The sequence below is a fragment of the Amblyomma maculatum genome, chromosome 7 (assembly GCF_055883805.1).
Source record: "Amblyomma maculatum isolate TAMU_Amacu chromosome 7, ASM5588380v1, whole genome shotgun sequence".
NCBI lineage: Eukaryota > Metazoa > Arthropoda > Arachnida > Ixodida > Ixodidae > Amblyomma > Amblyomma maculatum.
In genome coordinates, this window is record NC_139350.1 from 24,778,209 (window position 1) to 24,791,189 (window position 12,981).

The 12,981-nt window shown below is 43.5% G+C and overlaps 1 protein-coding gene across 13 annotated transcripts in view; it reads left to right on the forward strand.

The window, feature by feature from the left end:
- Positions 1-12,981, forward strand: part of LOC146182824 (rap guanine nucleotide exchange factor 6-like) — a 582,921-nt gene that overhangs the window by 544,209 nt on the left and 25,731 nt on the right. For all 13 annotated transcript variants that reach the window (XM_084608931.1, XM_084608930.1, XM_084608929.1 and 10 more), the window contains 9 exons: positions 1,744-2,116; positions 3,939-4,236; positions 4,646-4,710; positions 6,078-6,243; positions 6,427-6,603; positions 7,043-7,142; positions 8,827-8,954; positions 10,350-10,433; positions 11,245-11,319. In XM_084608931.1, the coding sequence (XP_084465057.1) occupies positions 1,744-2,116; positions 3,939-4,236; positions 4,646-4,710; positions 6,078-6,243; positions 6,427-6,603; positions 7,043-7,142; positions 8,827-8,954; positions 10,350-10,433; positions 11,245-11,319 (1,466 nt within the window). The remainder of the gene's footprint in view (positions 1-1,743; positions 2,117-3,938; positions 4,237-4,645; positions 4,711-6,077; positions 6,244-6,426; positions 6,604-7,042; positions 7,143-8,826; positions 8,955-10,349; positions 10,434-11,244; positions 11,320-12,981) is intronic.

A 12,981-nucleotide genomic window follows, 5' to 3' on the forward strand; every position in this document is an offset into this window, starting at 1 on the left:
TTCATCGCCGCTCTCAAAGACGTAATCATCTTCGGAACCATCTAGGCTGTTGCTTATGGCACACTTCTTGAAACTCTTGCGTACCATGTCGACTGGGATTATCCCCCATGCATCTACGATCCACTGGCACAGCAGTGCAATATCTTGCCTTCGCACGCGTCCCGTCGGCGTAAGGGCGTAAAGGCCGTCGGCCATCCACTGGGCATATAGCCGCTCCACGTGAGCCTTGAAAGGCTTATTGATGCACACGTCGAGTGGTTGAAGCATGGAAGTCATGCCGCCAGATATTACGACAAGGTCTGTGCCGTTGTCAGCGAGGCGAGCTTTCACCGCGTCAGTGCAGTGGCCTCGGAAGGAATCCAGCACCAGCATCGAACGGCGTGCCAACAAGGCACGTGGTCTTTTTTCCCAGATTGCTCTAATCCTGTCAATGACGAGGTCACTGTTCATCCACGAGTTATCTTCCACTCGCACAACAATTCCTGGGAGAAGTGGTGTACTCGGTAGAGTCTTGCGCTTGAGTATTACATACGGGCGCAGTTTGGTGCTGTCGGCCAAAGCACACATCACTGTGCAGCGCAGCTTGGTGTTGCCGCCAGTCAGCACACTAACAGATTTTGCACCCTTTTTCTCCAGGGTCGTGTCCATGGGCATCTCGAAATATACTGGCGTTTGGTCAGCATTTCCCAGCTAAGATAGCAAATAGTTGCGCTCTTTCCTCAGTCGAATGACGTAACGTAGAAAGTTGAGCAGCTTCTCCTCGTAAGCGTCGGGAAGCCGCTGGCACAAGGTAGTTCGCCGCCGCGTTGAAAATCCATGCCTGGCCATAAAGCGCTGCGGCCATCCGCGGCTCGCATGAAACTCGCGTGGAATATTCATTTTCGGGCCAGCTTCAGGGCTTGCATCTGCGCCATCGCTGTAGACACAGCGTGGCCATGACTCCTCTGCTCCTCAATGAATTTGGCAAGCTGCGTCTCGAGGTGAGGGTACGCGGCAGTCTTCAGGCTGCGAAACGCTCGCCTGTCCTTGTTCGCAGCTTCGAGAGAGTCTTTTTTCTTCCGCCAGTCGTGAATGCAAGATTCATCGACATCGTTTTTTTTCGCAGCAGCTCTGTTGCCGATTTGTTCAGCAGCGGCGACGATCCTGAGTTTCTCCTTCGCCGTGAATGATTGCCGCCGAGACACACTCATGATGCCTAAACAAGGCTAGCAAACTGTGCAAACTGGGCGTACCACTCAAGGCCCATCAACGTCTGAACAAAGCGTATGCAACACGTGCGAAAAGCGTGGCTGGCGTGGCGCTATAGACTAAACAGACTATGGATGTGGATCTGGCTATGACCTGCGTTGGTCTCTTGTTGGATGGAGGGACGGGACGGGACTGGACGGGACGGGCGGTGGCTTGTGCGAACCCCCCTTCTCCGGAATATTCGCGTATTACCCGCACCCCCACTTTTTAAACTTATTTTTTCAATTTTTGGGGCAGGTTATATGCGAGTAAATACGGTAGTGGCGACGCGCTCCCAGTTTCCCTCTAAGTGTGAAACAGCCGGTACCTTTATGTTAACAAGTTACAATGCACATGGCTGTGAGGCAGGAACTTTTTGCCTTCCTGTGCTGAATTGCTTTATAGTACTTTATAAATGCTAGTCAATAGCTGCAACAGTATGTCTTTCTTTTTTCTTGTTTTCTTTTCCCCAACCTCCTTTCCACGAACACAACCAAAATTTATTGAAATGGTCAGAGTTCAAGGAGATGCTGAACAACCCAGAGAAGGCCATGCGCCCTCGCGGCCGCAAGAGTTCAGAGATATTGCGACTGCAACCAGATCCACGGCTGCGGCTCTCAACCCACCTAGAGTGGAGTGATGTGGTGGGCCTGCCACTAGGTGTTGGTGGCCTGCCGCTTGGCGTTGGCTGGGGCGGTCAACACCCATCATCAGCAGCGGGCTCTCCTGCACCAGCATCAGCTGCATCGGTGTCATCTTCGGGCTCATGCACCGGCAATGGAGACGTGGCCTGCAAAGAAGATAAGAAGGGATTCATGACTCTAGGCCACAGGGCTAAGCTAAAGAAGGCATTGGCAAAGATGAACTTCATTCCCAAGACACTCAATGCGTGAGTATGGGCTCTGAGCTTTTGGGGGTGGCCCTAGCGCTGCTATGCAAATGTAGATTGGTTTGTAGGAAAGGGAAGGTGCCGTATCTGTCCTTATCTGTGGACACCTCAACTGTACCGTAAGGGAAGAGAGGGAGGTGAGAGGGAAAGAGGAAAGAGAGAGGTACTGTAGTGGAGGGCCATGGATTAATTGTGACCACCTGGGAATCTTTTTAACATGCACTGACATGGCACAGCGGATGGATGCTTTGTGTTTCGCCTCCATTGAAATGCGGTCACTGTGGTCGGTTGCGAACCCAGGAACTCTGAATCAGTAGCTGAGCGTCTTACCCACCACCATGGCGGGTCTCTAGAGCTGCTTTGCAGAGCATTGAGAGTTCTTATTTTTCATTACCTTGGTCGCAGTGGTGCTTATGGTTGGAACAGTAGCTAAGGTTGACAAAGAAAAATTCCGCCAAAGTCATTTGGATGGTGGAATTGTTTTAGGAGTAGTTCTCACTGTTTTGTTAGCCACAAAAGTTTACGAGTGTGTGTTCTTGGAACAAAAAGGATTGTGCTGCCTCAAGACTAGGCTACCTAGCAACATTACTAGCTGATGGAGCATGTCCACTTTCGCACACCATCTCGCATTTTATACAATTGAAATTCTTGGAAGTATTAATTCCTTCCTTTACACCCGCATCCCAAAATCTTTTGTGGCTTATATAGTACTTTTGTTTTGCATGTAGGATTCAGATTTTGCAATAGGTTTGTTAAAGGTGCTTTTATTTGTGCATATTTTAGCTACAGTTCCTAATCAATAGTAATAATAAATAGATACCCAGCTTTCATGAATACTAACATTACTAGAGCATTTATGAGTTCAGTTTTAGTAAGTATTGCATTGCACAGAAGAACTGAATGGGCACGAACTACCTTGTGGTAATACTTCTGCTCCTTGACCATTATGTAGCTATAATTGGAGCTCCATTAATGGGAGGTGTGGGTCTTAAAACCTTTTCATTATTTCTGGGACAAATGTAACGACACTTCGGTTTTGTTCAAGTTTTTCTGCTGGTTCTAGATTTAGAGACATATGTATTTAGCCCTTTTCCTATAAGGCGTATCGATAGCTTCACTTCGTCAAAATCGGACGCAAAGCGCATGCCTGGAGTATCGGAGAGTTCTGGACAGTGATGCTTTTTTCATTGCACTCAATTGTGTTCCACGTGCAAAAGAAACATGATGCAAACTTGATCGCAAAATAATTACTGAATATTTTTGTATTTTTAAATGCAGTTAAAATTTAGCAAGTAGGGTTAGAGCTATATGGTTATATTTGGTTAGCACGAATGCAATGATGTCAATCATGCTGTTGTGACTCAAGAACGACTTGCATAAATGCTTTGTAAGACAATGTGCGAGTGTAAAGTATTACTGCTGGCATAAGATCCTGTCCTTTGTTGTAAATTAAACATAGAGGCCCTTATAATGTACAGGAGTCACCAGCTGATGTGTACAGTAGTATGTGTGCATGAGGGATAGGTTTAAAGAGGAAATTGTTCTAATTTTGCAGGTGAATTTTTCTGTTTGACCTGTTCTTCTGCAGCTTGAACTTTCTGTTGAGCAATTTGCCTGCACAGTGCAGGTAACTGTTATTAAAGGAATTTAAGCCTCCTTGTGGGCTTAACGACTCTCTTCTAGCACCGAAGGTAGAAAGAAAGCTTTGATCAAAATTTGTGTTTAAGGAGCATAAAAACATGTGAGAGGGAGATAATGCTGTAGAATGCTTCCACTGACCTTTCAGTCCAGTCATGTTGATTTGAGTCGTGTCTATTCCCAGGGAGTCTCAGCTCAACAGCTCTGACGACAGCCTCTACTCCACACACAGTGGGTCGAGTGTGGGTTCAAGCTGTGGCAACCATCGGGTTGGCCGAAGCGGCTCCTCTCCGGCCCATGCCATTGCACCGGGAGGGGGTGGAGGGGGCCAGTTGTACCACAGTCACAGCAATCCGGACTTGAGCTCGCTGATTGTAACTCCGCACTGCGAAGGAGCGGACGCCCCCGGCCGTGATTTTCCCGAGCATGTGCTGAAAGTGTACAAAGCAGACCAGACCTGCAAGTACCTGCTTGTTCACAGGGTATGTGTGTCACGTTTATCTACTTATTATTATTTTTTTTAAATGTCTGGTAATGAAAACGGTGAGCAGTTGGCGGCATTGGTTTGTGACGAATATGAATGAATTGATAAATGACGTGTCAGTGATTTCGCTTACAAGTATTTAATATAGATTATTGACTGCCTTCGGTATAGTACTGATAGTCCTCTTTGTAAATGTTTTCATTCATGTTGAGAGGTCCTGCTTCTCTTCTTACACAGTTGAATAACTGTATAGGCATACAATGTTCTTTCTATTTGCAATGCTTTGTTTCCAAGTGATGCAAACTGTGGAAGCAAGGTTTGAAGTAGTGAGAAACCTTTGTTTTCATTACCTGAGCTTTCAGTTGAGGGTTTTTTGTTTCTTTGGTTCTTTGTTTCCGTCTCAACAGGAAACAACTGCACGTGAAGTAGTGATGCTGGCACTGCGCGAGTTTGGCATCACAGATTCTAGCAGGTGAGAAACCTTTTTCATGCGGGCTTGTTTCATGTGGCCGGGGTTGAAGGGTGAATTTTTTAACCACTGGGCCGATTCTGATTAGTTGATGTGTTCTTGAGCTGTAGAACGCAGAATGAAGTTTCATTATTTTGCCTCAAGTATTGAAGGGACATTGAAGGGAAATGCGAACTAAGCCAGATAAATAGATCAGTCCTTGGGGAAACTGCCAACATGTTTTCTACGCAGAAAGGTGGCTGTATTGGCTAGGAAATTGCAAGTGAAAGCCCCAAAACCCTGCCACACCCAAGCAACTTGCAAAAATTGAGAGCAGTCGCGTCAGTTTATTTCATTTCGTTTCTATTTCCTTAAAGACCTTTGATGCGTCTGCAATGGAGCTCTTTGATCAATAATAGGCACCATTTCCAAAGTCTGGAAATGGAGGTGAAACGTAGGTGCTCTTCATTTAGTCGCGTTGCTCACAAAATTCTCACCCAAAAAGCACCTTCAGAGTAAATTTTCACTGCACAGTATTGAAACAATCGTTTTCCTATGCGAGCAGTTTTTTTATTAGCGTGGATTAAGAAAATAATTCAACAGTTTGAACTGCTTTTTATTTCTTGCACATTTTTTTCCACTGAAAACCTTTCTTTACAGGTAGTATTATCTTCCATTTGTTACTGCTCAGCGGCAATTACCTATGGCTGAAATTTTTTTCCAGAAGGTTTTCACTAATCACAGCCTTAGTGTCATTTTCCCTGTCCACCATGGCTGGCAGGGTGGTAGTTGTGTGTTTCTTCCTAGCATTCTTAATTCATTTTTTGTTTCGGTTTTGAGAGATCTGAGCAGGCTAGAAAGTACAAGAAGTTGCTATATGCCTTGTTTGCACTTTTCTGAACTTTGCAAGCATTTTTTGGTAGTACAGTGCTAACACTTGAAGCACCATTGCTGCGGGGGAAAAAACTTCATCTTCCACGTGTGCACTGGGCAGATTGCGTTCAGACTTGCAATATCAGTATTACCTTGAGAGTTTTGGGACCTAGCTGAACCTAAACCTAAAAAGAGGATTTTTTTTTTTTTTTTTCTGAATCTCATTGTTTTGCCCCACATTCTTCCTTTGGGCAGCATTGATCAATGACCTGGTGATCCCTTTCAGACTGTTGTGTATTTTATTGTGTGTACTTTATTATTGCCGTACTATATAGCAACACCTGGTTGCATACAATACAATCTTGAGCTGTTATGGAATCTCTGGTATCTCCATGATGGAAGTTTCATGGTAGGCTTCATTTCAGTGTCAACCTTTGGGGTTGAAATCGTGTCTGTGCCAAGGGTGCAGCTTTTTCTGGCCCATTTACGTGTGCAAGTTTCCTTTTTTTCCTATGCAGCCTGTACTCGCTGTGTGAGGTGTCTGTCGGAGAGGGTGGGCTGATCAAGCAGCGCCGTCTGCCGGAGCAGATGCAGAATCTGGCTGAGAAGATTGGTCTCAGCAGCCGCTACTACCTGCGCAACAACGCCTCCACGGACCCCCTCGTACCTGACGACATGGCCTCAGTGAGTTTCCTACTTCGGTGTATCTCTGCCAACAAATGCGTCTTGAATTTTCATTAAGGGGGGGCAGTGTTGTTTGTTCCCAAAGGAAATTTCTCACTCGAAAGAAATACTTCTCATCCGTTCTTAAGACTGGCCGTGTTTTTTCCTGCTTCTAAATCAACTCTGCCTCTTTGCTGCTTGCAGGAGTTGCTGCGCGAGAGCCAGGTGAGCTTCCTGCAGTTGAACAGTGTGGAGGTGGCAACACAGTTGACTCTGGAGGACTTCAGCATCTTCCGCCAGATAGAGCCCACAGAGTACATCGATGACCTCTTTGATGTCAAATCTGCCTATGGGGCGCCGATGCTGGCCATGTTTGCTGAGGTTGGTCTCCTCATTTGGGGCTTCATGCTGAGCTTTTTTTTTTTTTCGTTTCTAATAAATTGCCTTAGCAAGCTCAGAGAATCCATGTGCTCGTTCTTGGCGGTATGCACATTTACCAGCGCCTCTTATCTTAGTTCCTCCAGAATTATACACTGACTTGATCATAGCAAGAATTGTAACATCTTTTTTTAATGAATTTACAGCAAGGATATTCTTGTTGGAAATCATTTGCTTCCGGAACTATAGGAACCTCATCCTTTTCAGTTTTACATTGACGAGTGTATCTTTTGTGGTTCACTATTTTACATGCCTTTGTTGTTTGGAAAATTATAGGCACATATTGTATTAATAATTTTGGGCGTGGCAACATTTTTTTGTGCCTTTTTGCTATGCAGCACATTTATTGGTGGTAACATAATGTCTGCATCATTCATTGCAGCTTGTTAACCGTGAGATGTTCTGGGTGGTTTCTGAAATCTGTGGAGAGACCAACCCCATCCGGAGAATGAAGACAGTGAAGCAGTTCGTCAAGGTGGCCAGTAAGTTGGCCATTTGTTTTCATCAATTCTTGCTTAGTACTGGTGAACATTCTTAACAAGAGATCAGATTTTGAGAGATATTCATCTTAAAGGTAGGCCAAAAACTCCTGCAAACAAGGGGGCAAGGTTGAACAGCATGGCAAAGTTATCACATGCGTGCCTGTCATCCGTTGATGCTAGTTTCTGTTGAGACTTCCAGGTGGTGGTGCGGCATGCAAGTGCGCGAGCAGTTCAATCATGCTCTTGCCGCGGGTGATTCAAATGATCGGAATTATTGCGTTTCCTAAACTTTTTATTTTTGGCTCCTTTGCATTTTGAGCCTTGAATAAAAAAAAAATTGCTTCAAAAATTTCAAAAAAATTTTGAATTTTTCGTTTTATTATATAATTATCCCCTTCAGGCGCTGCGTCCACATATGTGAGTGCGACCCAAATTTTAGTATATCTTTGCACGGAGTGCGAATTTCCGCCTTTGAATTTGGCACTCGTAACATTTGGACCCGCCCTGTCGAGTATGTAGCACCATCTCTTGTTGCTACAGCAAAATGTGTTTGTAAACGGCAAGTAAAGATGGACATCGCAGCGTTTCACAGCGGGACGAATCAGTAGCTCTTAATTTTGCATGCCTCTTTCTAAACCGATGCCATATAATACTATTTATTGTAATGAATGTGTCAATAAGGGAATGTAGATGTTTGCATGCTAGACATAGAAAAAGTGCTTCAGCGGACTTTCACAGTTTTGCATCCACAAATGTGAACACATGGTGTCTTAATTCAGAAATTGTTAACATTCTGTCCTCGGTGCTTCGTTATTTTGTGCAAGAGCAGTATGTAATATGCTGATTGCGTGCAGGTGTCCCAATCTTGAAGGCGTCAAGGTATTCTCAGAGGAAAACATTTATTCATTCTTAATGATTAGTTAGAAAATGCAGGAAATGTTGCAATGTTTTCATTCATGTAGCAGCTTTGAGGCACCATGTCCACATATGTGGACATGAATAAAATATGCACATTTTTGCATAATCCTTTATATTTGAATTCTGCCTGGCCTACTGATCGTGCAGGGTGCAACAAAAAAAAATTCTTCCTTTCAGAAAATTTAACTGGCACCTGAAAGGGTTATACAGGTACGATTCCTGTAGAAAACGCGTGGACCAGCCAAGATTTGCTTTTACTCAGTCTTATCCACTAATTTGTTACATCAGTGATTTGTTGCATCATTTCTCCAAAAATGCTGCTATGTTCTTAAAATTGCCGTATTTGCACAGTTATGTTATATGGTTATGACTGCATGCTACTGTAGAGCAAACATAAAACTTTGCCATAGGGCCCCTGATATCTCATTTGTCTTGTCTTTAGGGGCAGTGTCATGCTTTGCTTTTGATTGCGAGTAGATTGCCTTCCTTTCTGGATTTTTATATTCAAAAACTATCATCAGTAAATGTGGTGCTTTAGAAGCTTAAATTGGGTGTACGTGCACTTCATGTTCAGGGTCTTTGGACTTCAGAAAATAAAGGAGCTCCTGATGAGCTGTTAAAGCTTTTATACGTGCAGCTGTTAGCTGGAGCTTTCCTAGAGAACTTGTTGCTAGGTTTGAACACAAACTTCATGCGCAAAGAAGTCTCTTATTTTGATACCCAGTGTATGCATGAGATTTGCTATTCTGTCCATTTTTTCTTGAAGGGCAATGCAAAGAGTGCAAGAACTTCAACTCTATGTTTGCCATTCTGAGTGGCCTGGGTCACGGAGCAGTGTCACGGTTACGATCTACATGGGACAAGCTGCCAACCAAGTACCAGAAGATGTTTGAGGTATGCGCCTCATAGTTGTGGAATTAATTGGCCTTTACAATCTTTGGTTCATCAGGGAATTGCACTGCAACATGTTTTTGTTTCAGCAGCTGATTAATGGCTATGGCAGGAAAGTTGTACATAGGTCATGTGAGGGATGAAAAATTGCGATATAATTTTGCCGCTTTGATTCACTACATGCTAAAGCTAAGTTGCCTCAAGAGTTGAATGAAGGAGCAGGGAATATATAGAACTTTTTGCCCCCCTCACGGGATCTATATGGAACTTTGACATCGTAGCCATTCATAGTTTGTTGAAATCAAAATTTGAACAAATGATAGGAGATTTAGTTATATATTATTTAACTGTCTTAGGCAAATACCGAGTGGTGATCCATGCATAGCAAGACATTGTACATTTTTTTTACAAAGAATAAAGTAAAGTGTGTTTTGTCGTTGATCTATCTTTTGTGGTTGTGTGTGTTAACACTGTTTCAAATTTACCTATAGTCAAAACGAACCAACTCGTCCAAAAAGAAGTGTTAATGAAGAATAAAGTAAGCTGCCAAAATGTGTGCCCACACTTCATTAGTGCTGACGTTCAGTAGAAAGTCCTGCATTGTCCCAGCAGTGGTATTGTGTTGAGGAACCCTTGTCGTGTGGATGTCTGGAATGAACATAATTGAAAAGAAGACTTGTAATATGGGAATTGAAGGTTGATGTATGTCTCAGATGGCTGAACTTTATAAAGTAATCAAGAAAAATTTCAGTGTTTCAGTCTAGATTTGAACCCACAACTTTTGGGGTCGCCAGGTCGCAGGTTTGGGGGTCACAGGGGTCTAGTTGGTGAAATTTATGCTAGTTTCCACCGCAGTGAAGTTGCCTTCATGCTTGCTGATCATGGTTTCCAGCATCAGACTACGTAAAAACAGGCGCATGTACTCATTGAAAAATTGTTAGTAAATATTTTCTACCGTGTTTTTAACAAAACCTCTATGGAATAGAGCAATTTCGACAGCAAACTTTTCACTGCACTGAAAACGAAAAAAAAAAAAATGGGATGCTTAAAATCGAGTGTTTGTTCCCTTTGAGGTGGAGCTTAAGTGTCCCCCTAAGCTTTTGCATTCCTGCAGTGTAGAGCTCAGAATTCCAAGTGCTTCCACACTTTGCAGCACTAGTGGCTGGTCTTTTTTACGTCTGGGTGGTCAGCAGCCCTAAAATATAGTTAAGGGAGTGCCTACGCACTAACATTCAACCAAGTGCAGCCTTATGGCTACTAAGGAAAGATATATACACACATTTTACAGAAACTTCCAGGACCAGCTGACGGTGGACAAACCAGCATTTGCCCAAATGTTGCAGTATTGTGGCACCCTTCGAGATGGCACCTTCACTCGCCGTTTTTTCTTTTTTTCAGGATCTCCAAGAGTTGATGGATCCATCGAGGAACATGTGTAAATACCGCAATCTCATCAACAGTGAACAAACCAGGCCGCCCATTGTAAGTTGACGTTTGAAACAGACTGTAGGTTTGTTGCCACCTATCAGTGGATTAGGAGGGTATATACCGTATAAACCGGAATATAGGGCAAAATTTTTTCTAAAAAAAAGCATGCTGAAGACGCCCCTCGTTTTGTATAGCGGTCTTTAGCAGAATTTGAGGCACAGTCTGGCAGCAAGTGGTGTGCATGCTCATGAACGGACAGCCAAAACCGTATCGACATCCTGCGGCTGCTGGCATTTTGTTTTTCCGTCCCATGCACAGACTTCTTAACAATGAATAACTGTATGTGGGGGCAGTTTACAGTGGCTTTCCAGAAAAGGTAATGTATGCCAAAGCGAATGGCAACATGGCCGCTCAGCGACAGTTTGGCAGTTCAGCGTGCGGTACCGTGGACAAGGTCAGCTGCTCGTATGCAGCCTCTCAAGAAATGCTGTGGGAGCAACACGCTTGATGGAACTAGATGACACACTCTGAGAGGTGGCGAGCAGCAAAGAGTAGTGTTCCAGCGACGCTGCTGAGATCGTTTGGATCATTTCAAAGTTCTGAGTGAAATCGTAGCTGCAGTGATGCAGGGACACAGCTGATGTAAATAAATGCGCTTCTCCACATTTTTTTCTTGTTTTATTTTTCTTTCACTTCAAGATGTAGACTGATTATTTTGCAGTTGCGGGGCTCGGTGTTTTTGAATAGCCCAGCTTTTTTCTGAGTTTTCCTCTTTCTGTTGTCTTATAAGTCTCTAGTATTATATGTTTTTTTCATGGCTTATTGTGAAAACAATATCTGCTTCATTTTTTTTTTGTCCTTCTAGATACCTTTTTACCCAATTGTCAAAAAGGACCTCTCATTCATTCATTTTGGAAATGACACCATTGTGGACAATCTGGTGAGTTTGTCCTCTGTGTGAGCGCAGGAAGCTGGGCTCAAATTGTCTTGTTGCATGTGCTTCATGGTTGACTTTGCATAGACACAATGTAGGTGCAAAAGCTGTAAGCCGTAAAAACCTGCATATAATACGAGGTGTAATTTATGGGTAGCAAAAATTGGAAAAAAAAATTTCATCCTTGTATAATGCGGGTGAAGGAGGGGGCGGGGCTTTTGTCATTGTGTTACTACACCAAGTAGTTCTGGCGTATCTGGCATATCTGGCCTAAGTTGCGGTCTTGGTTTCAGTTCCGCCTTTACTGGAAGTAAGTTTTTGAGCCATCAATGATGCCGAAATGTGTTTCTTTACACCACCGGAGACCTAAGCAAATGTAAATTCGTGGGCAATGAATATCCCACTCTGCATATGTTGTCTAAACAAATGCATTGCAAAAGTGTACGAAAACCGCCAAGTAGACGCAGCAGACGCTGTCCACATATCCTTGGCAGAACCTGACGGATAATGCGGCCATCGGCATTTGCATGGCACATTTTACTGATGTTATAATTCTCTACACTGACATTGCACTAGCTTGTACTGTAGTGTAACCTTGACGTAATAATAATGTAATTATGTAATGGTGTAATATCCCTTGGTAAGTTGGGAAGAAAAAAGAAACTCTTATTATAGCGGGCTTTAACTGTCCTGGATGCTTTCTCTTGCATAGTTTACTTTTCTTAGTTAGCTGGGCCTTGTTTTCTCTGCATGTTGTTGCACTGCAGGGGAAAGAAAAGTTTTCATACCAGATTTGTTCACACAAATCGTGATTTGTGAAATAAATTGAGTAGTGCTATGCCTTTCCAATTTATTTGTTCTAGGCTTTTTACTTTCACATCTTATGATGCATAATGTAATTAATGGCTTTGTAATGTACTTGACATACTTTATTAGTAACCACTCAAAAGCAGGAAATGTAGTGAATAATGCTCTAAAGTTCTGTCTCCAAGTATGGATTGTAGACATTGAAGCAGTAATTTTCAGATACACATGACGGGTCATTTATGCTTTTTAAAACTGCCTTGAACTGAAGGAAACAGGTTATTGAGCAGGCACTTGAAACTCTTTTCACTCCATGATCTCTGACCGCTGTGGGGGATGGGGATATACTTTCATGAATGAAATCATGCCAGAGATGAAAGAGACCAGACACTAGCACCTGTTTCATTTATTTCTTACTGCCGGGTAACACTAAGAGCTGAAGACACTTAGCTCAGTGTGCTGTCTAGCTGCCTGCCGTTGGGCCTCAGCTTGGCAGCTCCCATCCTCTGGATTGCTGCAGCTCTCCTTTGCTTCTATTTGTCGTCGTCTGCTGCTCTGTTTGCCGGGCCTGCCCATAGACTGCTTCTTTCTTGGGATCCAGCATTGTTCCAATGGCATGGCGGCTACATCCCCAATGCAACTTGTTACTCTTTCCTAACTGCACTCTACATGTTTATGCTACGAGAAACCCAGTGTCGACCCAGTATCGACAGAGGTCAGAGCTGGTCAAGGCTAACAAGACCTAGCAGTACGCTTGGCTGTGTTTCTTCCCCACTCCTGTACTCATTTTGTTATTGTAACTTTCCCTGCAGCAACATTTGTGACTTGTCTTTTCAATTTGTATGCCTTCTGCTGGGCATCTAG